Genomic DNA, 27,478 nt, shown 5'->3' on the forward strand with positions numbered 1-27,478 from the left:
CAGGACCCTTTGAGCCATCAACGTTTCCTTCAGACTTAGAGTCAGCAACATGCTTCTCATGCTTATCCTTCACCTTGGCTGCCTTAGGGACCTAAGGCTGCTTTTCACCATCACGTAAGTTATTCAAATCCCACCCTACTTTTTTGCCACATTTCCTGTAGAGATGCCAGAGTTTGCGGGTTTGATCTTGGGCAGAATTCTGAACAGATCAGGAAGAATCCACAGAACGGCCTTTGGGGGGCATTAGGGTCCTTCTTCCTTTGTCCCTTTGTCCTCCGTTTCCCATCATAGCGCACTGTCTTTGCCTTTGCCATTCCAGCACGATTAGAATTTCTCTTTCCCAGACATTGTCTTCCACCTCTCAGAGCACGTTTTGAAAACTTCTGCAAAATTCACAGAAACATCTGGGTTTTCTTGTTATGTTCTTCCCTGCTTGTCTGCACACAGAAGGCGTAAGCGGACACCTGCCCTTTGGTCCCTTTGGTTTCTTAGGGTCACCGTGGCCATCCTGACAGTATTGTTTGCTAGTCCAGCAGTGCAGGGCACGAGTGGTTCAGTGCTCCCAGCCTTGCACTGGCTGCCTCCATGAGGGATGCCTCAAATTTTAAATTTTATTTAATTCTAATTAATTTCAATAGCTACATGTGGCAAGTAGCAACCTGATTAGACAGCACAGACTAAATCTAGAGTTTAGATTTAGAACCCTATAACCCTAAACAACTTTAAAATATTTGTACAAAATCAAATAATGTAAAAAAATAGTTAAATTAAGGAAGTGTTCTGGTGTGGGCAAATCGTGGTGCAGCGAAGCTCTGGGAAGGCTGCAGAGGAGCCCACCCGTTCCTGTTTCCAGAAGCTTGCACTGATGGGGAGAAATCGCCAACATGGCATGTGAACCAAGATGTATTATAAAAATGATGGCATCTACAAGCTGAAGTGACCCAGAGCTTATTTAGCCCTTTTCTGATTGTGCTGTAGACTCTCTTGGTCATAGAAACAACCCTGAAATGTGATGATAGTAATGTCATCATGTCATCTGCCAGAAAGACAGCAAGGACAGGGGTCACAAGCTGCAGAGCAGGGATATATTAATAGTTGCAGATGATATTCTAAGGATTTAGACCCCCAGGTATATACAAAGTCCCTAGGTCTTAGGTCTGAATGTCTGAGTATGACTGAAAATTAGGACTCCGAAGCAAAGGGAGATTTAGGGGGAGCAGAATGACTTAGCACATCTGCGTAGAGTATTAGCTTTGGGAGGGTTGGCTAGTGACAGTGATAAAGTACTGAATCTAAAGTAATGATTGTACGTTGATCCTGTGCATACACATGCTACTGGTTTGAGGTCCGAAGTGTTCTTGAGGATGACTTTTGTTCATGTTTCTGTTTGCAGGGAATTTGGCTGCGTGGTGGGTTCCTTCCATGTACACAGTGATGATGTATTCAGTAAGGGCAGAATTTGGCAGAATTGTGCACGGTCTCCTACATGACTTGTCAGACTCCCAGGCAGTCACCCCAAAGTATAATAAATTGGAAGCTATTATTACATTTACGGATGGAGGGTCGGGAACAGTGGGGACTGCCTGGCATCCTGGCACTGGCCAGGGGATAGTTTGTCAGTTCCTGCTCCTGCCAAGGAAGAAACAACCCAGCCAACCCCACTGCCCCATTCCCACAGGACACATGGGCCTTCGGAAGTGCTGGAGAGATGGGGAGGGGCCCACCTCTTCTCTGTTTCCTCCATGGTGTCGAGCAATGAGCAACGCAGTGGCAGGTTGTTGGTCTCTGTCGGAGGAAGCCTGGTGTAGCCGCCAGGAGTGGGACCAGGCAGACCAGGCGCACAGCGCTGCGCTGTAGCTGCTGAGGATGTAGACCAGGGTGTGAGGAGGGAGCCCAGGCAGGAGGTGAACATCCCAACACTTATTCCCCTCTGCCTACAGAGAGGGAAGGCAGGGTTAGGGCCTTGCCCACATGTGGCCAGAGTGATGTGGTATACACCATGTAATTATGCAGCACACAGTGTGAGCGAATGAATGACCCAAGCCTGGTCAGCAGGGCTGGTGCACTGAGAGGAAGGAAGTCCAGTGGAATGAAGACCCCCAGCAGGCTCCTGTCCCTGACACCACTCGAGACTCAAGACCCACTGGTCCAGTAGCCCGGCTGGCAGTGATGCTCCAGGGTGAAGGCTGTGAGGTTCTACAGGAAGTTGTGGCAGGCCAGCGGGCACGCAGGGGATAGCAAGAGTGCCGTCTGGAGGATTTGGAAGTCCCCCAGGCCCCCGATGGTGTGGAGCAACTCAGAGAACCATCCTGCTGTCTCGCTGCTGCTGGTCACTCGGGCTTCTCCACACATGTGCTCGTGGTCTGTGAAATATACTCTCTTGCCTCATTATTCCAGTGGGTTCTTGGGACAGAGCTTCCAGGTATTTGTCCAGCACCATGGTATTAATATATTTCCGTCTTGTCAGCTATCCATGAGGAAACAAAGTATCCTCGATATATGAATATTCCTTCAGGGACTAAAGCTTTCATGCCAATCATTTAAATGGAAGACTTCCAGATCAATTCCCTGTCTTAATCTCATTAGTCAGTCACCAACACTTACTGAGGTTTTATAAACCAGTCGTCTCCCAGGCTCAGGGGCATCATAGAGCTGGCAGCCAAAAATTCTAACCCCAAATGTTCTGACTTGGCCTTGGTTAAAATGAGAGGTGAGGCTGTCGGCCACTGTGGAGCTCGCACCCGAGACAAGGCCAGGTCGGGGTCAAGGCCTGACTGATTTGACCTATATAGACACGATGAGCCACTCTTAGATTTAGGGTTTATTATTTACATAGACAGCAAAAAGGAGAACGAGCCAAAGTGCCAGCTCCTGTGGTCTTTGTCCCATACACCATAAAGGACCCCACTGCAAGGAGGGTGCTGGGATACCCCGCAACTGAGGAGCCATTCTGGACGAGCTGAGTGCTTTATGCTCTGGAGCTCTGTGCTGAGGAGGGCAGGGCGGAAAGCTTCAGACCTCATCAGAACCCAGAAGTGATGCAAAAGCCTCTCATGACAGCCCTCCTGCCCGGGGGAGTCAGGGAGGCAGTGGCATTGGCCTGGTAGCAGCTCCCACAGGCCTCCATCCTCGGTGCTGCAGGAAGATCACAGAGTGTCCTGTCAAGACTTCATGCACTGCGGCTCCAGCCTTTGTCTGCTGGCCTGAGCACTCTGCCCCCGACCTTTCATATCCAAGAAAGGATTCTCGGGAGTATGGGCTCCCCCGTCAGGTACTCCAGCTGCTTATAGACTTGGACTTGGACCAAAGCCATTGTATTTGCCTTAGAGAATATCAGTGAGCGTGACATGACTGTGACTCCCAGCGGGCTGACCAGGCTCACAGCCAGGCTTCCCATCCAGAGCCAAGCCCTGAAATATGCCTTTAAAGAAATTGTGCAGCAAGAGGTGCTGGCTACCACACATTCCCTGCCTTGACTGACCCAAAGGAAGTCCAGGGCAATATGATTTTCCATGGCCACCCATGTTGGACAATTCCGAACAATCAGTCTGGGAGAAAGATACAAAACCATCCAGCAATAATAGGACGAAACAAAGGGGACCAAACCAATGCCTAGAAAGTGAATCTTGTTCCATCATCTTGAGCAGAGGCTGTTCCATCCTGGAGTCAGTTGTTGGGAGGTTTCTGATTAGGTTCCTCATTGGTCAGTGGTCAAGTTGAGGGTGGCGGTGGCAGTCTGAGTTAAACTGGCCAAACGCCCTGTGGACGAGAGCTGAGAGAAAGAGCTCCTGTCCCTGCCTCCACTCTGGCCACCCAGGTCTATAGGTGCTTCCTGCCCTGCAGCCATGGCTCTTTTCTCCTTCCACAGCCCCAGGGTCCCTGTGACCAGTTCCTGCAGCCACCACTTCATCCTTTTCCAATCTTCCCCTTGTCTTCCCCATACCATTTGCCCAGTCTTGTCCCTAGGAGGCTGGGCAGTTTCTCCTTAAGCACCTTGTACCATTTTAAGACATCCATCTCCCACTGCCATGCCAGGTCCACCTTAGGAATTGTCACCTGACCTTCATGATCATTATCATCAATAACTATAATTGCCCAAATGCAGCAAGCAGAGTGGCTGCCAAAGAAGCACCAGGTTAGAGTCCTCTCATCCTCGCACTGCACCCCCCACCTTCTTCTTTGCTATTGGCAAAGTCTGGTAGCCTGGTTTCCCAGGGTAGGCATGGGAAGAAAAAAGTGTGGTGAGAAGTTAATTCTGTGGTTTGCTCTCTTGCAGCCAGCCTGGGCCTCCTCACCCCTCCCCAGTTTCATAAGTGAACATTCTGGGCAAGTGGGGGTGTTCCTCCAGTGGAATTGCTGCATTTAGAGCCCCAACTGCAAGTGTGTGCCGCCCTGGGCGCTGAGTCCCAGCCATCCAGTTGTATTTTTCACTTTCTCCCTTGAAGTCCGTCTTCGATGGCACCTGCTGCCTGGCACACAGGTCTGACCAGCCTGATCATGGGTCAGTGAAAGTGTAAGCCTTGAGCAGAGTCCCCCTTTCCATGCACAGTCGTCAGCAACTTCCTCTGGGGCTGCAGAGCAGCAGTGGCCCAGGACACCCTCAGCCTTGAATTTAGCTGATCTGCCCATGAACCAGGCCCAGGCAATCAGTGGTACACTGAATCCAGCACGTTGGCAAGCCATCTCGCCACAGCCACGAGGCCCAATAATACTCAAAAACCTAGAGATTTCCAGAAGGCTGTTGTCACAGGGGCTCTTGAAAATAAAACGCACTGGCTAGTCAGTGCCTTTGAATGGAACCGTAAAGGAATCTGGAAGCTATTGGGCAGTTACTATTTATTATACAGATTATCATAAGGGGCACCAGCCAAATGGAGTCTTGTTTAAACACTTCAGTCTCTGTATCATCACTGGGAACTTGCCTTCATTTAATAGTTTCTGGCCAGTGTTTTCTGCAAAGAAGGACAAGAGTAGTCAAAGGCTTTATGGTTTTATCCAGTGGCTGCCACCTGCAACCTCAAGATTATTTATGCTTGTCATGGGAAACGTCATGGTCGGAATATTTATAGAAAATCTGGTTTGTTCACTTAAAGGTATGAATTTTGTTCTGGGAAATCACATTTGCTTACTAACCTCTTGGTAACTGGGAGTTCACAGTCTTGTTACAATTAACCTTATCTACCGGGTTAAGTTGTATACATTCTCTTTCTGGTTAAGAAAACTATTTCTGGATCAGTGGTTTTTGTCCTGGGCCCCAACCCTAATCAATCATATCAGAATACTGGGAACAGAGCCCCAGCACTGGTATATTTATTTTTTAAAGCTTGCAGGTAATTCCAAGATTGAGAACCATTATTTTAAATTTTCTTCAAAAATAAGAATAAAATCGTGCTTATAAAAGATTTGTAGATGTGTTCTTCTACCCAGGTCTTCCATTTAGTTCTGTTTCCTCCCTCGGCATTTGGAAGTTTAGGTCTTTTTTTCCCCCTATGGATGTTGCATTTACTCTAGCAACATGAACTGAGCACCTACTATGTGGAGGCCACAGTCAGGCAAAGATGACCTAACTCTGCCTTCGAGGAGCCACCGGAGAGATCAGCAGGTGAATGGGCCCATCACAGCACACTGGCAAAGCTGTCATAGGAAGACATATGGAGGCATCGTGGGAGCCCAGGGCAGGCAGGGGCAGTCAGCGAGAGCTGCCTGGAGGAGATGACCCCCATTGTAAAGCATGGCCAGGCACGGCAGCCCTCTGTCTTTTGAACTTACTGATTTGCTGAGGCTGTGGGTTGAGAACAACTCTAATGAGAAAGCTCACATGGTGGGTCACTGACAGATATTCCTTTACACGTTCAACAGGAAAGATTAAATCCACCGGAGGGACTGAGGACTCAGTGCATTGATCTCATTTGACCCTTGAAAATCTGACCAAGACCATCCAATGGGACAAGACTTGAATACCCTGTGAGTCTAATCTGAATTCTGGTGGAGGTTGGGGTCAAGGTGCAGGCACGTGCCTGACACCTGGGCTGGGAGTGGATCAGTGCTCAGAGGGACACTGTACCATGCCAGGGGTTCTCCCCTCGGTTAAGACTTCTGGGGGGCTGAAGCATATCCCATTTCTGCAAGGTGGTATTGCCAGCAATGCAAACGACAAAGTTCTCCAGCCATTGCCTGCGTCTGGTATCACCATTTCCTCGACTGTTTATTGAGCATGTACTACCTGCAAGGCCCTCGACGAGGGCTGCTGGGCCACAAAGGCAGGCACGAAGGCTTACTGTGGGGACATTTGCCAGTTGAGGACATAAGTCATACACACAGGGAAAAGGAGCCTTATCCCATAAGGCAGGAAAAAATATTTACTCTTTCCAAATAGGTGGAGCAGAAGGAGTTCTCAAAGACCCTCAAGCACAAGTGGGGCTGTTCCAGGGACAACCCTGTGGCAAAGACCTAATGCTAACTCTGCAAAGAGACAGTGTGTTCTCAGGAATAAACAGAGACATTTTAAGGGGCAGATGTGACTCCTGACTTTCTGTATATTTGTAATGCAAATTGGCCATTGTTGGTTGGGCTTCCTTCCGAGCAGCCCCGGCCCTGGCTTGTGCATGGCTCTCTAGCTGAGCCAGGACCTTTCCAGCGACATTTCTTCCAGTTTGGCACCAGTGTCCCCAGGTGCTCCCAGAAGAAGTCCCTGGGCGGTGGGAACCCCGGCTCAGGTGCTGCTAACCAGTGCCAGGTTCATGGCAGCTCAAATGGTCTCTTTGAGAGGAGAAGCTCCCAGCTGCTGAAGAGAAATTTCTTCACTCTTCTCTTCTGCGTCCTTCTTGGAACGGCCTTCTTTGACTCTGTCGAAATGAAAAGGTGAAAGAGAGGTGGTGAGGGACAGGTGGTGTGTGTGTCTCAAGGGAGGATTACCACATGCACAGTGTGTATTTCCACTCTCCCAAAGCCAGAAGTGGGGTGGAGGCTGTGGCAGCCCTTCCTCTGGGTTCTCCTGGGCACCTTGGCAGGCACCCTCCCCCTCCCTCTCTCCTGGCTCCATCTCTGGGTCTCAAGCTGGCAGAGGCTGGCCTGGCTGGTAACAGACTTGGAAGAGCTGCAGGGTCAAGGAGTCCAACAAAGAGTTTGACAGACGAGGACCTGGAGGCCAGGCATGTACCGAAGGTCACCCAGCTGGTGAATGGGGGGCCAGGCCTCAAACATGCTTGCCTTGACCAGAGCCACCAGCAGAGCCCCCCAGGGACTGTGCACCACCAGTGCCCTTCTTCCCTGCCACAGGGGCAGACAGGGCCGAGGGGCAGGGGTCTGGGCTGTTCCTCAAGGAGGCAGGGGAGGGGTGAGGACAGGGAAGTCACCTGGACTTTGAGGCCCCCCTTAGTCCCAAATAGCTGAGGGCGACCCCACACGGCTTTCCAGCCTTTGCCCAGACCTAACTTTGCCTTTGTTTCACTCCTTTAATCTTTGAAATAATTTTCTTTCTAGTTCCTTTCATTTATTTTATCTTCATGTTGTACACACTGATAATTGTTGGTTTTCTCATTGGATTGCCTTAGTTTTGTTATCTTCTGGTTCCAGTCATTTACACATCCTGCCCATTTTCCTGTCTGCTTTTTAGCTGCTTCCACTTTTAGAAATTTTTCAACATTCAAATCGTTTTATCAATGTTTCCATCCTTACCTTGTAACTCTATTTCGAATCTTTTAGTTCATTGGTTTAATTTAATTTTAGCTGAATTTTTTGTTTTAATTTTACTTTTTGTGATTATTTCTTAACACGTGAGATTCTTTTCTTCTCTCTCTTTTTTTTCTTTCGTTTTCGTTTCTCTACTGCTAATTTTCTTCTCATTCTCCCATCCTACATCTCTCTTTTTCTGCCCTCTGAGCCTTCTCATTTTTCTAACTTCTGTCCCTTGGTATCTTCTGGCTTCTTGGTTTTATCTGTCTGTGCCAGTGAGAAACACTCATGAGAGGTAAGTGGTTGGAGCCTCGGAAGCTTCTGCAGGCCAGGCTGCCTCTCTTCTGGGACTTCTGCCACCTCGGCAGGCTTCGGGAAGCACCTTCTCCCCGGCTCCTCCCCCAGCTGCTACGCCTGAAGTGAGGGGCTGCCCGAGGTCTGGGAAACTGCTTCATTGAATTTTATAATTTTTCAAAATTATGTACCTTTGCCCCTGATTACCAAAGAAAATCTACTCAATATAGATAATTTGGAGGCAATTTTTAAAATGTAAAGTATCCAGGAAAAAAATAAAACATCACCCATACTTTGAGGCAACACTGTCACTATTTCAACATATTTCTTTCTCACTTTCAAGTCTCTATTTCATGACATAATTAAGAAAATATTGGCTGGGCACAGTGGCTCACGCCTGTAATCCCAACACTTTGGGAGGCTGAGACAGGAGGATCACTTGAACCCATGAGTTTGAGGTTGCTATGACCTATGAGGAGTCCAGTGCTCAAAAAAAAAAAAAAAGAAAGAAAGAAAGAAAGAAAAGAAAAAAGAAAAAAAGAAAGAAAAGAAAATATCAATATCATAAGTAATTTTAATATACTGCTTAACAGTATTTGTGAACATTCCCCATGCCATTAAAAACTCTTCATAATATAACTTTTAAGTATTGTACAATGTATCATAATTTACTTATATTCTTGGATATTTGGAGAGTTTACATTTTTTCTGGTACAATAAACACTGGTGATGAATATCTTTGTATATGATCTCTGTCCACATTTCAGCTTATTTCCTTAGGACAAATTCTTGGAAATGTCATTCTACTTAAAGAATATGAAACTTTTTATAGCTCATGACTAGTAATGCCAAAGAAGTTTCCAGAAAGAGTGTAGGGGTTTCTTCTCCATTACCCATAGATGCTCCTGCATTGAATATTACTATGTTTTAAAATAGTTCCTTATTGGATAGTTAAAAATTATGTCGCCCTGTTTTAATTTGCGTTTCTTTGTTTCTGCCTGCAGCAGATACTTTTATTCTGATAACTTTCTATTTGTATTTCTTCCGCTGTGGATGTTCTATTCTTACCTGAAAGGATTATCTTGAAGCGGTTAGTCAGCTGTTGGGTGTTACTCCAACAAACCGGGACACAACCCTAACTGGGTCACCTGGGCCGACCCCAGCACATCATCAGGCACTCAGAACATTCTGAAGAATCACACCTGATCTCATGATTAATGACCTATCTGGCAATTTACGCAGAAATACATTGCAGTATTCACACATGGGTTTGTTGGCCTGTGAAATAAACGTGGGGGAAGCCCACTCGCATCTTCTCCGCAGGAGCAGTGTCAGGAGATGAGAATTAATCCCGCTCTGCTCGCCGCCATCTCGGGGATGAGCATCTTGCAAAGGGCCATTTTCTTCTCATCCTTATCCTTGAGCCAGCCTGTGACTGGCTCCCGTAATTATTTGGTAAGATCAGAAATTGAGAAAAATGAGCTGGGCCTGGGAGTTCTTGGATTCTTACTGTCCAGACACCTGAAAGTCCATCGACTGACTCTCGCGAGAGGCTGTCTCTCACCTGCCCCCAGCATCCATTTCCTACTGAACGAGAACTAGTCGAGCTGTTCCTGTCCCATGTTTGGTTGGACAAGAACTGCCCAGAGGAACCCTGGCCGGGTTAATGAGGAAGCCCATGGGCCAGAACACCTGCGAAGCCGCACAAGGACGTACTAAATGCGCATCTGATCATGAGTTTCTTGGTAGCTCTGAAAATCTTAACTGCAAGGAGTCCTATGGCTGCTGGAACACGTAAGCCGAGTTCTAGAGTGTGCTTCTCCCTGGCGGCGATGTTGCCCCCAACAGGGCAAACACTGTTTCTTGGAGGGCAAAAAAAATCTCAGATATTACAGTAGTTTGTGGCCTTTCGAAAGGCCACGGTACATGAACAGATACACAGTGTATCTTTGGTTTTAAAATTTTATCGAAGTGGAGGAGTGTGATTAACAAAAAAAAATGTCTAAAAAGGCTTTTGAAGGATGATAACGAAAAAAGGTTGAGAAATGCTGTTCTGGAGCAACTGTCCCGCTAGACCCCAGGCTGAGGCCCCATTTGGGCTGAGATTTCATAATGAGACAGAAAGACTTTGAAAAATGTAAATCAGACCACATCAATCCCTTCATCCAAATCGTGTGGTGGTTTCTCCATAGACTTAAAATAAAAGCCTAAATTCCCAGCGTGGTCTCTAAGGCTGCCCCTGCCCGCTCTCTTGCCCCATCTTGGGCATCACGCCCGGCTGGCTCTCAGCAACTCCCAGCTCTCTGGGACCTCCGGGGGCTTCACAGACTTTTTCCTCCTCCAAGGACACATTTCTCTCCTTCTCAGCCTGGCTAATCCCTCCTCCTCCTCCTTTATGTCTAGGCTCAAGTCCAGAGGCATCCCTAACCACCTACATGGTGTCTCTTAACTCTGCATTAATTGGTGTGATTTATTTGTGTGTACTTTTTCTCTGTGTCTCCCCTACTCTGTTAGCTCCAAGAGGGCTGAAACCGGAGTTGGACCTTCTATTGCTGATGGTGGTAAAGGATGTAACCCAAATTGAGCTGATTTTCCAGTGGCTGCCAGAGATCACACCTGTTTTGTTCATTCTACACCCCACAGTTAGCACTGTGTCTGACACATACTAAGAACTCAGTGACTAGTAACTGAATAAATGAATTAGATTTCAAAAGGCCTAAATCAAACCCCAGGTAAAATCCTTGGCCTCTAGAACTCCGCAAAGCCTTGCTGGCCGGTAGTCACTGATCTCCCTCCGGCACGGCTCCATCTGGTGCCCTGCTGGTGTCTACCGAGGGTGGGGCTTTGCTTCCTCAAGAAAGCCCTATTTGTTCTGCTGCTAAATAAGCACCATGCCTGTTTCCTCTTTAATAAAACCGCAGGCTTAAATTTCTTGTGCAAAGGTTACTCGAGATGTAAACAGGCCTTGGGCCTGGCTAGTCTATCTTTGCTCCAATCCCAAAGGGAAATCTGTGAGGACAAAGGGAATCAAGGGGGGTATGAAGTTGGGGGCAGGGGAGGTCAGGGGATTGTACTTCAGCTGCTTACAAGAATAACAACCTGTGTCATCAAAAATATATGAAAAGCATTTCTTCCCCTGTCTTCCTGAACAAGTCAATCCCAAAGCCATTACATGGGGCAGAGCAAGGTAGGTGTCCACATGTTGGGGTGGCCCAGCGTGGGGCCAACCAGATCAGGCCCAATCAGCAGATTGTCATGAGAAAGAATGACTTGTTATCAACTACTCTAAAAGTTAAAATTATTCTCAGTAAATGGTCTTCAAAATTTAATTGGTTCATATCCACTAACAACATACAATAACTTTTATAACAAATTGCTCCTATAAGAGTCACATTACCTAAAGCTAGAATTTCATTTTGCATTACTGGGATTCTTCCATAGCCAGGGTGAGCAAAACTTGATTTTAAAACTGGCCAGGCCAGACTCAACTCGGCTGTTCTCTCTGTAGCATCAGGGGAGGACATTTCTCCAAGTGTGTTTTCATGTACTCGTGTCCCTCAAGGAACATCTCAGAGAACCTGCAAACCAGGTTCCGGATTGGGTTCCTGACAAATACTTACCCAGCACCTGGGATACCTGCACCTGGACCTGTGGGATAAGTGAGTCAAACAGGTAAGGAGCAGGCAGAACATTCTAGACAGAGGGAGCAGACCAGGCAGTAGCCAGGCTGCCAGGGCTGAGGGGCCCAATTGTGAGGGCCTTGTGAGATTTCAGATTTTATCCTCAATGCAAAAGGGAGCCACTGGCGGGTTCTGAGGGGGGACAGTGCCGTGGTCCTGTTTGTACCGTGAGCCCACACTAGTTGTATAGACAATAAAGTAGAGAGAGACAGCCAGGAGGTTTTCACAGCTGTCCAGAGAGGAGAGGATGGCGGCTTGGAGTAGGGCGATAGCCCCGGGGTTGGATTAGATTTCAAATTTGAACAGATTTCAAAGTCTGTTCTGTAGGGAAGACTTGCCAAAGAATATATCCTTGATCTCTGTGCCGCCCGCCCTTTGTCCATGGTTCGGGTCAGAGATGGGATGTTTAGGAGGGATTATGTAAGGGTCGCAAACACAGGCCTCTGGGTGTAGACGGGTCTGACTTTGGGATGCAGCTGGACTGTCAGGGAAGACTACAGACTTGGGCCCTGTTATCTTCCCTGTCACTGTTCCCCAAAACTAAGGGTCTTCCCTGAGCCCCATGTTGCTGAGAAATACCACAGAAAGCAGCCAGACCAAATCCCCTCTTGCCTTTACTTTAGGAACATTGTCCTGGATGTTGCTGTCACCTTACTCAGTAACCTCTCTAAGGAGATCCACGAGAGAAATCTCTTCTAGTGCTAACTGCTAAGAAAAGCTTCACCTTCCCCAAGGAACTGGCATTTTTTTCTCCTATCCGACAAGAGCAAAGTCATGAGTGGGGTCTCCCTTTCTGTTGGAGGAAGCTCAGAGCCAAATTCAAAGACCTACAGGCAACCACAGGGACTATCTTTGCTCCAAATTGCATGTCCCTGTCCTCTCCCCGCTTCTCCACCAGGCTTCACTTCCATCCCACCTTTCTGTATTTCCTGGTTTATTCCTGGTGTAGGTGGAGGCGGAGAGGCATCACTGCTCTGGCGTGTCCAGTCCTGATGTTCCTGACACACAGCAGGGGCTGGAACATCCCGTTTGCTCCCGGCTGCTTCGCAAGAACCCGTGGCCTGTGTGGCTGCCATACCCCGCGGTGCCAGAGGCCTCTCACCTCCTCTCCATCGCCGCGATGGTGTCCACCAGGGGCACGTTGCATGTCTCGGTCAGGAAGCAGACGGCCAGCCCGGCCAGGATGGAGGTGGCTCCGAAGCTCACAGGCGGCAGGACAGTGCTGAACTCCCCAAGCGTGGTGACCAGAGGCGCTGCCAGGCCCCCAAGGCGGGCATTGACGGAGGCGAAGCCCATCCCCATCTGCCTGTGGGAGGTGTGTGCACAGGTCAGCACCTGGCCTGGACCCCCCAGAGGGCAGCAATGCCCGGATGGCCCTGGGTGTGAGAGAGCAGAGCAGGAATGACCCACGGGTCCTGCTTCTGCCAGCCCAGCAGGTCTCAGCCTGGAGCGCCCCACCCACATGCTTACCTGATTTCCGTGGGGTACAGCTCTCCCGTGAACAGGTACACGCAGATGAAGGAGCTGGCCAGGCAGCCTTTGCCCAGCGCCGCCTGGGCCGTGCGCAGGGTCTGCATGTCTAGACAGGGGAGGGAGGCAGAGCTGAGGGGGTGGGGAAGAGGGGGCAAGATGGGGTGCAGGAGAGGAAACTCAGCAGGCGATGGGTGGGAAAGAGGCAGAGCCATAGTGTGTGTGCATGTGGGTGGGGGGGCACGCCTGCTTCTTAGAACCCGGAGGAGGGGAGCCAGCCAGGATTTCCACCACCTCACCTTCCCACTTGAGACCCAGAAGCCCCCAAACTGTCTTCTCTGACTTCTCTCTCTTTCCTTCCTTATTTGCATCTGTCACCAAGTCCTGCTGGGGAGGCAGAACAAGCTTGGAGCCAGGCCTCAGTTCAAATCCCAGCTGTGACTTAGCTGGGTGACCTTGCTCACTGTTGCTTACTCTCTCTGTGCCTCCTGGTCCTCATCTATAAAATGAGGAAAATACCAACACCTGCTTCACAGGCTTGTCCTAAGGCGGACATGATGTCATGAGTGCAAAGTGCTTAGTGCTCATTGTTTGCTGTTACCCTCATCATTAATATGCTTGTCTTGCTGTTGTATGGAAACAGCAAACCCCAATTTAAGAGTCCCACATCAGGGCAATGGTCAAGGAAATCATGGTACCTCTTCTGCTTGGTGGCAGCCCCCACTGCACCCTAGAATCAGGCAGGGAGGTTTTATAAAACACACATACCTGGGCCCTACCCAATATCCATTCTAGCAAAGCCTCTTGGGGATAGGCTCAAGTTTGGGTATTTTTTATTTTATTTTATTTTTTTTATTTTTTTATTTTTTTTGAGACAGAGTCTTACTCTGTTGCCTGGGCTAGAGTGCCGTGGCATCAGCCTAGCTCACAGCAACCTCAAACTCCTGGGCTCAAGTGATCCTCCTGCCTCAGCCTCCCAAGTAGCTGGGACTACAGGCATGTGCCACCATGCCCGGCTAATTTTTTTTCTATATATTTTTAGTTGTCCAGCTAATTTATTTCTATTTTTTTTTTTAGTAGAGATGGAGTCTCGCTCTTGCTCAGGCTGGTCTCAAACTCCTGAGCTCAAATGATCCACCTGCCTCGGCCTCCCAGAGTACTAGGATTATAGGTGTGAGCTACCATACCTGGCTAAGTTTGGGTATTTTTTTAAAGGTCCCTAGGAGGTTCTATTATGCAGCCAGAGTTGAGAAACACCAACCCAGATGAAATATTACATAGTAACAAAAAGTCAGCCCCATGAAACATTTGTAGTTACAAAAAAAAAATGTAATTACATGTTTGTGTTATGATGTATAATGAAAAAAGGTTATATTATATATTAATATATGTATACACACATGCACATATACATGTATAATCCTATTTACATTATTGTGTGTATACATACACACGTAAAATATAATCTCAATTATGTCAAAAACAAATCTATTAATAGGAAAAAAGATTGGAAGAAAATATGTCAAAATATCAATAACAACATTTATCCATTTTACAGGTGAGGAACCGAAGCACAGAGAGGTTAGACAACCTGCCTGAGGCCCTGGTGGCAAAGCAGAGCTCACACCTGCATGCGTGGTTTAGCACATGCTCTAGGTTGCTGACGGTCAACCCTGGCTTCTTGCTAGGATCACTGGTCAGTTTTAAAACACCAAGGTGAGGATCGGGTCCCGCTCCTGGAGAGTCCCATCGCACTGGCACAGAGCGCCTGAGCACTGGGAGCTTTCCAAGGACTCCAGGTAAAGGTCACTTCAGCCAGGTTTGCAAACCACTGCTGCAGGGCAGCCTGGCTGAGGTTCAAACTCTAACTTCTCAACTCTTGGGCAGCTGCTTGCTCAGACTCCAGGTGGCCACACACAGGCCAGCACTTTGGCTGTCCAGCTGCCATAATTGTATACTTTTGTCTAACCTCCCTGACAGGACTGTAAGTGCTCTGAGCGCAAAGACTCTAGTCCTAGTCCTCCACCACTAACTGACACCAGGTACTAAGTGCTTAATAAAACCTCCATTAAACGACAGTCACTTTTTTCCCAGATCCAGAAAAATACCCCTCAGCCTTGTTCCCTTATGGTATTTGTTGCCCATCAGAGTCCAGAGGCTCCCAGCTCTTGGTGTGGGTAGGGCAGAAGCGGATGGCTCACCTTCTGGCACAAACATGTTGGCGATCACCATGAGCCCAGCCAGGATGAGGAAGGAGGCCACAGTGGCCCGGCGGCCCACATAAATCATGGTGGCGGTGGCCACCAGCATGGCCGGGATGTCAATGATCCCAAACAGAGCCTGCACCACGTATATGCTGAGCCCAAACTTCTGCAGGTCCATGGCCAGGCCATAGTAAGCCAGGGAGTTGGAAAACCTAGGAGAGGGGGTAGAATGGTCCTGTTTCACCCCACGGTTCACTGCTCTGGACTCGGGAGGAGATACAAGGATGGATAACACAGGACCCCTTTCTTCGGAGAGTTAAAATCCCCAGATTTTCCATAACACCCTTTCCTGGTCTCCTAAGTCTCTGACTTTGGCCTTGGAGCCCAGACCCCTCCTCCATATCCCTTTCCAACCACCCATTCCCCTGAGTCCAGTCCATGGGCTTTGGAGTGTGTTCGGTTTTCTCTGTCAACACCATTTCAGCGCCAGAATTAAGGCAGTCCTAAAAAGAAAAATAAAGAAAAATCAAAGTAGATGGAGGTATGTCAGAGGACACAGGAGCCAAAGTGCAAGAGCTCCTTGTGGCCACAGCTGGAACACCTTGGGAAATGAAGTAAACAATGTAGCATTTACTAAATAAAGGACATAATGTGACTGAATTGTAAACCAAAGTATCAATTACATGAGTATACATGAATCTATAGAAATATATTATTTCATAAATAAATCTTTCTTACAGAAGAATCCAGGCAATATATGTAGATGGTCCACCTTTTTGATGGTTGAACTTAATTCCCCTCCTCTTGAATATGAATTGAACTCACTTTCAAATAATAGAATATATTAAAATAGAATATTAGGGTTTTTTTTTTTAACTCACCATTATACAAACGAGAGAATATTATTAACTTCACGGTGGCAAAACCTAGAAGATGCTACCTTAATCAAGTGATCAAGTTTACCGTCATAAGTAATGAGCCATGTTGGTATCACGTATGCTCCGATATGATGAAATGAGGAGGGCATATCACTCCCATGGTGCTCGTCGCCCAAATCCAGAACCCCAATCTAATCATGAGAAAACCATCAGACAAACCCAAATTGAGGGCTGGGTGCAGTGGCTCACGCCTGTAATCCTAGCACTCTGGGAGGCCGAGGCAGGTGGATCTCTTAAGGTCAGGAGTTCGAGACCAGCCTGAGCAACAGCAAGACCCTGTCTCTACTAAAAATAGAAAGAAATTATCTGGCCAACTAAAAATATATATAGAAAAAAATTAGCCAGCCATAGTGGCACATGCCTGTAGTCCCAGCTACTTGGGAGGCCGAGGCAGTAGGATGGCTTAAGCCCAGGAGTTTGAGGTTGCTGTGAGCTAGGCTGACGCCACGGCACTCACTTTAGCCCAGGCAACAGAGCAAGACTGTCTCAAAAAATAAGTAAGTAAATAAATAAATAAATAAAAACAAATTGAAGGATATTCTACAAAACTCCTAACCAATACTCCTCAAAACTGTCAAAGTCATGAAAAATAAGGAAAGATTAAGAAATTGTCACAGATCAAAGGAGATGGAGACATAATGACTAAATGTGATGTGGTGTCCAAACTGGTAAAATACAAATAAAGTCTCTAGTTTAATTCATAGTAAAATACCAATGTTAAATTCTTACTTTTGACAAATGTACCATGGTAATTTAAGATGATAATGTGAGGGAAAACTGAGTGAAGGGCATAGGGGAACTCTCTGTACTATCTTGCAACTTTTCTATGAATATAAATGTATCCCAAAATAAAAATTTTATGAAAAAAGGTAAGCTGAACAATAGAAGAAAATATTTGCAAAAAGCAATGTCTAGGAGAAAACCTGCATCCAGAGAAAATATATATATTCCTACATGGCAATGAGTAAAAAGTTAACCCAGTACAAAAATTGGCAGAAGTCTCAGATAAGCATTTCACAAAAGAAGATATCCAGGCCGGGCGCGGTGGCTCACGGCTGTAATCCTAGCACTCTGGGAGGCCGAGGTGGGTGGATCGCTTGAGGTCAGCAGTTCGAGCCTAGCCTGAGCAAGAGCGAGACCCCATCTCTACTAAAAATAGAAAGAAATTATCTGGCCAACTAAAATTATATATAGAAAAAAATTAGCCGGGCATGGTGGCACATGCCTGTAGTCCCAGCTACTCGGGAGGCTGAGGCAGGAGGATCGCTCAAGCCCAGGAGTTTGAGGTTGCTGTGAGCTAGGCTGACGCCACGGCATTCACTCTAGCCCGGGCAACAAAGCGAGACTCTGTCTCAAAAAAAAAAAAAAAAGAAAAAAAGAAGATATCCAAAATCCCACGAAGTTTATGAAAATATTCTCACGATCAGACATCAGAGAAATGGAAATTAAAATCACAATACAATATGACTACACACTCATCAAAATGGCTAAAATTAAAGTAACAGACAATAGCTAGTGTTTTTGCGGATGCAGAACAACTTGAACGCTTACATGCTGCTGATGGGAGTGTAAATTGGTACAACCACTTTGGAAAACTGTTTGCTTCTATCTGTTACAGAGAACCATGCCCGTACCTTATGATCCAGAAATTCCAGTCCTAGGTATATATCTGGCAGGAATGCATATGTGTTTTCACCAAGAGAAATATGCAAGAATGTTTATAGCAGTCCTATCTGTAATAGCCCAAACTGGTAAAGACCCAAATGTCCATCTACAATAAAATGGGTAAAGTTTCTGTATGAATTTCCTATTACTGCTGTGACAGATTACAAATATAGTGACTTAAAACAACACAAATGTATTGTCTCACACTTCTGAAAGTCAGAAGTCTGCGACGGGACTTCCTAGGCTAATGTCAAAGTGTTGGCAGGGTTGTGTTCCTTCTGAGGACTCTGGTGGTGAATCTGTTTCTTTCCTTTTCCAGCTTCTAGAGGCTGCCTACATTCCTTGGCTTTTGGCCCCTCCCTCTGTCTCCAAAGCCAGGGACTGAGCATCTCCCAAGCTCTCTGACTCTGATCTCCTTCTTCCACTTATGAGGACCCTTGTGATTACATTGGACCTGCCCAGATAATCCAATATAATCCCCCATCTCAAGATCCTTAATTTGTTTACATCTGCAAAATCCCTTTTGGCATGGAAAATAACATATTCCTAGGTTCCAGGGATTAGGATGGGGATCAACACTACTTATTGATTTGTAGTTATATATATTTACAGTTATGTATAGATGTAGATATATTTTCTGGATACAGTTTTTGTTGGATATTGGCTTCTGCAAATATCTTATTTCATATATAGCTTACCTTCTTAAAAATAACTTTTTTGGCTGGGTGCGGTGGCTCATACCTGTAATCCTAGCACTCTGGGAGGCCAAGGCGGGTGGTGGATCGCTCAAGGTCAGGAATTCAAGACCAGCCTGAGCAAGAGCAAGACCCCGTCTCTACTAAAAATAGAAAGAAATGATCTGGCCAACTAAAATATATATAGAACAAATTAGCTGGGCATGGTGGCGCATGCCTGTGGTCCCAGCTACTCGGGAGGCTGAGGCAGTAGGTTCACTTGAGCCCAGGAGTTTGAGGTTGCTATGGGCTAGGCTGAGGCCACGGCACTCTAGCCCAGGCAACAAAGCAAGACTTTGTAAAAAAGATAAATAAATAAAATAACTTTTTTGATTTTGGAATAAACATATTCGCAGAAAAGTTACAAAGATAGATTAGGACATGTTGGGGGGCCATTATTCTGTCTACCACAAGTAGTATATTCATACAATGGAATGCCATAAAAGAAGAAATAACAAATTAAATTATATACAACAACATGGATGCATCTCACAAACATAATATTAAATAAGAGAAACTAGTATGGTTCAATTTATATAAAGTTCAAAAATAGGCTAGTCTATGGCATTAGAAATAAAGGTAGTGATTCCCTCAGGGAAGGGTAATGACGGGAAGAGGACACCAGGGGGCGTCCTGGGCTGATCACATTCTGTTTCTTGATCTGGGTGTTGATTAATGGATATGTATAGTTTGTGAAAATTTGTCAAGCTGAACATTGTGCATTTCTATATGTGTGTTATACTTCAATAAAAAGTATATGTGACAGGCAGAATTCTAAGATAGCCCCCCAAATTCCCAGCCCCGGGCATGCACAAACCTCCCAGTTATTCAAACACTAATCTAGGTGTTATGAAAGGATTTTGCAGATGTGATTAAGGTGATAAATCACTTGACTTTAAATAGAGATATTTTTCTGGGAGGGCCTGATCTAATTACACAAGTCATTTAAATCTGGATCTAGAGGTCAAAGACAGGCAGTCGGAGATTCAAAGCATGGGAGAGATTTGGTGTGAGGGAGATGCTCCACTGAGATGGAGGGTGCCATGTGGTCAGGAATGGAGGTGGCCTTTGGGAGATGAGAGTGTCCCTTGGCTAACAGCCAGCGAGGTAATGGGGACGTCAATCCTACAGCTGCAAGGAGTTGCATCCAACCAACAATCTAAATGAACTTGGATGTGAAATCTTCCCAAGCCAGTGCAGCCACACCAATACCTTAGTTTTAGCCTTGTAAGACTCTTAGCAGAGAACCCAGCCATGTCATGCCTGGACTTCCGACTTGCAGAATTGTAAGTCCATAAATGGATGTGATTTTAAGCTGCTAAATTATGATAATTTGTTATATAGCAATATAAGACTAAAATATCATACAAAAAATAAAGTGACCATTGAGAAGGTTGAGGCACACTCAGTCAGAAACCACCTGGTTTACATTCAGATTGTTTGCTTAATAACATGTTTGCTCAACTAGGGGGAAATGTAAGGGCAGCCTTGTGAGGAAGTGAGAGCCCAGAACCTGAGTCTTCCCAGAGAGACTGGACCACGACCAGCCAGGAATGCCATTGAGGCAAGATTGGCACTGGCAGGGAGAATGGGCCAGATATTCTCTAAGATTCTTTTTTGCCTTATAATTCTGCAGCTTATGATATTCTAAAATTCATTCATTCATTCACTCATCAAACTCCCACATGCCAGGAACAGGTAAGTAGCCATAAAGCTATGTGCAGATATGATTAAGTTATAAAAACCAAGTCACAGAATATGTAGAATATTATCCCACATTTGGAGAAACATGTGTGTGTGGGGGTGGGGTTGTATGTACAAAGATCTGGAAGGATACAAACTCACGCTTGACAGAGTTTGCTGTTGGGAGAAGGGAGGAGGAGTAGGATGGGAGGAACATTCGCCTTCATCTTATACCTGATAACAGGAAACGTCTCACATTCAGGTACTGTTCCACCTGCTTTACAGACCTTAACTCTTCTAATCTTCACAACAACTCTGTGTGGTAGATACTATTGTGATACTCACGTTACAGATGGGGAAACCGAGGCACAGAGAAATTAAGTAACTTGCCCAGGATCATACAGCCAGTAAGTAGCAGAGCTGAGATTCGAACCCAAGCAGCGGGTTCCAGAGTCATGCTTCTTAACCAACATCTATACTGCCTATATGTTTCTGGATTGTTTGAAAAAAAAATTATTTAAACGAAGTATGCATCACTTTTGTAATTTAGAAAAAAAGCTAGTAAAGAAAAAAAAATCCAAGTTAATGGAAGGCATTTCCAATAGAGTTTGGTGGAACTTTGTGGAAGTTTACCAGTTCCTAACACCTCCTCTTCTTCTCCCTCCTCCCCTCGCTTTTTAATGCTCCAGGGATCCCCGCCCCACCGGCCCAGACACACAGGTGAGGAAGGGGCGAGGAGGGCAGCTTGCCACGTCCCAGGCGCGAGCCCGCAGTGCCCGGGGCAACTGTAGGCGGGTCGGGTCCGGTGGCAGAGCCCTGCTGGGGACCAGATCCCGGGGGACAAATCACCCCACCTGCCGACAGAGTCCCGGATCGCTGCCGAGTCACTTTCTTGTTAACAAAAATGGGTCTTTGCTTAGTCTTTCCAGTGGGATCCAAGGGAGGACTTTCAACTTTTTGGAAGGTATGATCTGTTCCTTCCTACCGGGAAGAGGTAGGCGAAGCGGTGGCGGGCGCGAAGGGCAAGCCCCGGGGCGACGCGGCGACGCGTCCCTTCCCCGACTTGGATTCGCAAGCGCTTCCCAGCTGTCGGGACCCAGAACTGCCCGGGCAACACCGTGGGGCCGAGCCCCCCAGCCTCCCGCGGGGCAGCCCCACGTCCCCGGCGGGCAGGGGACACAGCCCCAGATCCAGGCCGGACGACAAAGACTCTTTACCCGAGAGCTTCCCAGGAGCAATGTGCGGTTTCAGGGCTTTACGTGTCCGGTAATCCTCACAAGGGCCTTACAGAAGGAGGAAACTGAGGCACCGGGAGGCTGGCCGACTTGTTCAGGTCACATGCATAGTCTGGCCTCACCGCCCAGCTGGTGACTACTGAAGGGGAGTGCGGGGTCTGCCCCAGAGAAGAGATAGTAAGTAATCCATTGCCTACATTCCCCGCATAAATATCATCCCCAATTATTTAAATGTCCCGGAAATCCAGAGGAATGAAATTAAGGAAGACGTTTTGTATCGGCTCCTCGCCTTAGGACTGGCCAGCTTCCAGTTGGTGGCGCCATCGCCTGTGAGTTGCCTGTGTACTTTTATCCATTTCACATCTTCATGCCTCTGAGCCTGATAGGCGTTCCTTCCTCCCCACCTTGCAAACTCAATTAACCATCGCTTAAAACCCACCTAAATGCCATCTCCTGCATGAAGCCCTCAGCAGCCCCAGCCAGGAGAACCGCTGTTGGGATACTTGTCACGATGCGTGGAAATTATTGTTTCCCTGTTTGTCCCCTTCTCAATCCAGGTGTGTTTTCCAGAGTGGGACACTTCCCAGAATCCCCTGGAGAGCCTCAAAGGCTTATCAGGATGGGACAAGGTGCATCTGAAAAAGCTGTCTAGGTGATTCCAATATGCCCCCTCCCATACACACCCCAGGTGAGACCCACTGCTCAGATGTGGGGTTGCTAGGTCAGCACCGTGGCTCATCTATCGCCACATCTCAGCACCCAGCTGAGGCCAAGGGTGTGGAATGCGACTGGATTCACAAGACTCACCTGCTCATTACATTAGGAGTGTTTCAGAACAGTGTGTCAGTGGGGGCAGAGAGCATGCCCCGGCCTCAGGTTAGAGACCTACCAGACCACCATGAGACAGCACGTGACCCTGCGGATGGCTGGGGTGCGGAAGAGGTCCAGGATCGAGTTGGAGGTGCGGACACTTGCAAACTCGCTCTGGATGTAGGAGCTCACCACCTGGGTGAGGAAAGTCTGTTCAGGGGAAGTGAGGGATCTGAGACCGTATGTCCCTGCAGGAGGAGGCGAGCTGGGGTTGAGGTCTCTGGCAAGATGGCCTACTGTCCTTTCTGTCCTGGGACTGACAGCCCTCGCCCAGCTGTCCCCAGGGCTTTGTTTGAGATGAAGGAGAGGCTCCAGCACGAGTCCCAGCACTCCTGGGGTTCTGTGGCTCTGGAGCGCTACCCCCCGCCCGGTATAGACTTGGAGACGGATAAGAGCTGTGGTTGCAAGTGACTCTCCCACTGCCCACTGTGTGTTCTCAGGCAAGTTACCTGGCCCGCCCACACTTCAGTTTCCCCACTGACAAAACAAGGCATTAAATGAGATTAGGTATGTAATGCTCTTAGCATAGTGCTTGGCATGGGGCTCAGTGAATGGTACTTATTGATAATAAATGGTAACCATCTTATAATAAATGGAGTTTATAATAAATGGTACATTTGTTATTGATTCTCCATTTGTATTTTATGATCACTATTTTAATCATTTTTTCTTAATATTTGATTAAATTTTCTACTGGATGTCGTCGTTAATCAGGTTATTTCTTCATTGCACAGATGGAGAGACTGATGAACAAAGCAGTTCAATTTATTCATCCCAGATCACACAGCCATTCAATGTTCAAACAATGTCCTTCTCACACCGGAACTCTGCCTGTCCTGCTTATTCCCAAGCTCTACGCCTGGCAGGCAGGTGAATCCTGGGACGCTGCTAAATCCTAGCATAACTGGAGACTGCCTCAAGACTGAACACTGCCCCTGCCCTTCCTTCCACCAGTGCTTACCTCCTTGGTCAGCCTTTCCCCTTCCTCCTTCCTCCCGTTCACTGCAGCCACCTTCTGCAGGTTCCGCATAGCTAACTGGGACTTGCCGTGAAGGAGGAGCCAGCGGGATGACTCTGGCAGCCACCTGGGACCAAGAGAAAGAAGAAGGATCCAGGATGGGGTGGAGTTCATTCTGTTCCCCAAACTCAAGTACAGCTTCATCCACCTTCTTCTATCCCCTAAAAAAGGTGAATTGTCCTCCTGTCTGCAGAATCAGGAAGACTGGGGGACAGGCCAGCTTCCCTTTTTTTACAGCACATCATTCAGAGACTCACTGAAGTCTACTTAGAGACTACAGATGACAGGGGACTTCAACAAACCCAGTTCTGAATCTGTTTCTGACCCCAGCTGTGTGGCCTTGAATAAACTACGGACCCTCTCTGGTCTGTGTCTCAGTTCCCCTCTTAAAAGTGCCATGGGGTTGTGAGGTGCAAAGGAGCTGATGAAGGCAAAAGCACTTGGTATGTTCTGGAGGCCCACACTAATGTAAGGGATTTTATTGAAGCTTCCTAGAGGCATTGATGAACACTGGAGAGCCTGTGGCCTCTGTGAGACCTGCCATCCTTTGTGTCCCCAGCAAGTCCAGCAAGTCCCAGTCACCACACACCCCAGCCCTTCATAGGGCCAGGTGAGGCCCAGCCACACAGGTGCACCCCCCCACACACACTCCGCTCAGGACATACCAAGAATAGAGGAAGAAGATCAGGAAAGGAGCAGAGACAGCAAACTGCAGCCACCGCCACGGGCGGATCAGGTATGCCACCCCCGCCAGAATGAGCTGGCCCACGGTGAAGGAGTACCCCAGCAAGACCCCCGCCACGGTCCGGCCCCGGGTGGGCATCCACTCCACAACTGCGGAGAAAACGACAGCACGTGCAGTGGGATTCCGCTACCCACGTGGCTGTTCAGTCTGTCCCACCCTCTTTATCCTGACTCTGGCGACTTAAATTCATTCTGGGTCTCATTCTGGAGACCCACTGAGACACAGACAAAGGTGTCCCCACCTCTCTCCTCATACCCAGGCAAAATCTAGGTGCATGGAAGAACTAAATGTAGACAATAATGCCACAAAAATATTAGAAGAAATCATGGCAGATTATTTTACAGTCTTAAATCCAGGAAAGACTTTTCCAAGAATGTCACAAAACCCAGAAGCAATAAAAGGGAAAGTTAACAACTATGAATTCATAAAAATAAAAAAGTCTGCATTGGAACAAAACAAAACAGAACACCATAAGCAAAGTCATAATGTCAGCAAAAAAAAAAAAAAACGCAAAAAATATTTGTAACTCAAATAACAGAAAAAAGGCTAATTTCCCTAATATTAAGAGTTCTTACAAATCAATGGGAAATTGACCAACAAGCCAACAGGAATATGGGCAAAAGTGCTCAAACTGATGCAAAGACCAAAAAACAAACAAACAAAAAAACCCTAATTTTTGTAAAAAGCAAAACTTGGAACAGCCTAAGTGTCCACCCACAGGGGGACTGGTTGACACACCCTTACGAGGCAGCCGTAACAAGTTAATGAGCCTTCTCTCCAACGAGCAATGAGCTCATGTGTCCAACCCATCCACAAATCCTGTTGTTTCTGCCTTCAGAAGCTAGCCAGAGTCTGAGCTATTCCCGCCTGCTCTGCTGCCACCGCCCTGGCCCTGTTCGGCCTGGCCTCTCGCGGGATGACAGCAGGAGCCTCTTAACTGGCCTCCCTGCTCCTGTTCTGCTGCCATATGGCAGGCAGGGGGATCTTGTCACATCTCAAATCCTGAATCAGATCCCCTCTCCTCAGCTCAGAATCCTCCAGTGGCACTTGTCTCATTCAGAGGCAAAGCCAAAGTCCTCAAATGGCCACAAGGTCCCTCAGGATCTGCCCCCAGCCACCCCTCTCACCCCCCAATCTGCACAAGCCACAGGGATCTCCCTTCCAGGCCTTTGCAGGCAGTTCCCTCTGCCTAGAATGTTCTACCCCAGATATCTGTAGTGCTCATTCCCTCAACTCCTTCAAATTTTGCTCAAAATGACACCTTTTCAGTGAGGTCTTTCCCTGACTATGCTAATTAAAACTGCAGCCCCCTCTCCTCCACCCCGGGCTTCAGTTCCCTCTGTAGCACTTATCACTGTCTGACATGCTATGTGACTCACTTATTTGTGGTGTTTACCTTCCACCTTCCCTCGCTAGAACATGGCTGTGAGGAGTCCTTGCTCACTGCTGTGTCTTGGCACCTAGAACCTCGCCAGGCACGCAGGAGGCCCTCCATCAACAGTGGACCAGTGGCAGCATTGTTAAGTGAAAGAATCAAGATGTGGGACGGGGCACCCGACTGAGTCTCTACAAAGACGTCCTTATAGGCTGAGCTGTCCGGAGACAGAGCACCTGGCCTTTGGAGGTGTTAAGAGGCTGAGCAATCTCTGGGGGGTGTGTGTGTGTGTTTGTGTGTGTGTGTGTAGGTGTTACAGGCCTTTTGAGCATGAGATAAACCTCAGATATCTGTTTCAAGCCCTGGCTGGATGCCCCCCCAGCAGAATGAGGTGCATAGACTGCAATTTGCTGAGAGCCCACTAACTGCCAGGAGAGAGAGGGGCGGTCAGGTGTGTCCTGGTTCTCCAGCCCCGGATTTCTGCCTAAACTCTGAAATAAAAGGCCCATTCTGTCTTTGGACAGCGGAGGGTGGTGGTAGTTTTGAAGTCTGGTGGTGTCCCCAGAAGCAAGCTAAGTAGTTAAAGTGAAGCACAGGCAGGTGGCAGGCCTGTGTCCAGGGTGGGCCTCCTATTGCCCTGCAATGCTGTCTGCCAGGATCACCCAGGAGCTGCCCAGAACCAGACTGGAGTGAAGACTGATCTTGTCCCTTGTCACTGGGCCGCGGGGGTGACTCCCAGCTGGCATTTGGAGCTGGGTCTCCACCATGAAGCTAAGGAATCGCTGGCCTTTGCGGCCTGGGTGAACCCCACCTTTCTTAGAGCCACACAATTTCAGGGACCCTTGTGGCTCACTCCTCTCTGTGTCCCGGTGCCCTCTGTGGCCCAACACTAAGCCTGGCACACAATGGGTGCTTACTAAGTGGTTATTGTTGGCTAACTCACAAAGGAAACAAACCTAACCCTCTCAGTCTACAGATGAGTGAACTGAAACCCAAGCCAGGGTAAAGGCTGCCCAGTGTCCCTGCCCTCTGTCACAGGGCCACGGTCCCAGCTCTCCCAAGCCCAGAACTCTAGTGGGAGGGAGAATCCCAACAAAATGAAATAAGAAAGATGTCTGATGATGGGACTGCCACTTCCCTTCCTTCCCCAGCCCCAACCCGTCCCGGCCTCCGTGGCTGGACTCACCCAGAGAGAGGGAGTTGAGGATGATGCCGGAGAAGGTCATGCCCATCAGGAACCGGAAGGCGCAGTAGGCAGTGAAGGAGCCAAAGTACGCCGTGGCGGCCCCCGAAACCGCCAGCTGCAGGTACGACCAGACCAGGGGGGCCTTGCGGCCCAGCCTGAGACCAGCGGACAGGCGCGGGCATTAGGGTTTGGGAGGCGGCAGTGGCATTCCCCCAGGGGACAAAACAGCAGCAGCCTGCACCTGACCCTGCCGCCAGACAAGGGAAAGCTGGGGTGCCCCACAAAAGCCACCCCTCCAAAACAGGAACTCATAGCTGCTGGGACCCAGACCCCAGTGGCACAGGTTGTCTGGAGATGGAGGGGCATGATGTAGAAGAAACTGGAGATGAAGAGATTTATTCCAGGGCTGGGAAAGGGCAAGGATTCCTGCAAAGACCCAGAGCGGGTGTGGCTGGTGGGGAGAGCGACACCTCAAACCAGAACTCAGAGGGGGCGAGCTTGGGCCAGTCCCAGACTGTGGGAGCAGGACCAGGGGTCAGGTCTTCATGTGGACTGGCCTCACCGGGGAGGCTGGCATGGGGCGTGGGGTGGCCATGCCTGGAGGAATCCAAGGCCAGGGCTGCAGGGTTATCGTACTCTGGCCTGGGCACTGCTCTGTTTGCAAAGGAGGGTCCAGGGCCAGAGCGCACAGCCCCAGCATGGCTGGG

General features: G+C 48.1%; 1 protein-coding gene and 2 long non-coding RNA genes across 5 annotated transcripts in view; 2 read left to right on the forward strand and 1 right to left on the reverse strand.

The window, feature by feature from the left end:
• On the forward strand, positions 1–6,703 carry LOC123641380. Its single transcript, XR_006736288.1, has 3 exons — positions 1–114; positions 5,860–5,964; positions 6,377–6,703. It is a non-coding gene; the product is annotated as an uncharacterized LOC123641380 (long non-coding RNA).
• The window catches only part of LOC123641378 (solute carrier family 22 member 20), a 22,647-nt gene continuing 1,502 nt past the window's right edge, over positions 6,334–27,478 (reverse strand). The window contains exons 3-10 of the mRNA XM_045556052.1: positions 26,772–26,926; positions 24,131–24,299; positions 23,409–23,532; positions 22,467–22,582; positions 15,320–15,534; positions 13,119–13,227; positions 12,751–12,954; positions 6,334–6,845 (exon numbers count right to left, since the gene is read on the reverse strand). Of these exons, the coding sequence (XP_045412008.1) occupies positions 6,749–6,845; positions 12,751–12,954; positions 13,119–13,227; positions 15,320–15,534; positions 22,467–22,582; positions 23,409–23,532; positions 24,131–24,299; positions 26,772–26,926 (1,189 nt within the window). The 3' untranslated portion in view covers positions 6,334–6,748. The remainder of the gene's footprint in view (positions 6,846–12,750; positions 12,955–13,118; positions 13,228–15,319; positions 15,535–22,466; positions 22,583–23,408; positions 23,533–24,130; positions 24,300–26,771; positions 26,927–27,478) is intronic.
• Positions 21,322–23,826, forward strand: LOC123641379. Of its 3 annotated transcripts, none has more exons than XR_006736287.1 (4): positions 21,322–22,538; positions 22,642–22,954; positions 23,182–23,317; positions 23,469–23,826. It is a non-coding gene; the product is annotated as an uncharacterized LOC123641379 (long non-coding RNA). The 3 variants fall into 3 exon arrangements; XR_006736286.1 differs by having other exon boundaries at positions 21,322–21,906; positions 22,135–22,954; XR_006736285.1 differs by having other exon boundaries at positions 21,322–22,954.

The sequence above is a fragment of the Lemur catta genome, chromosome 7 (assembly GCF_020740605.2).
Source record: "Lemur catta isolate mLemCat1 chromosome 7, mLemCat1.pri, whole genome shotgun sequence".
Taxonomy (NCBI): Eukaryota; Metazoa; Chordata; class Mammalia; order Primates; family Lemuridae; genus Lemur; species Lemur catta.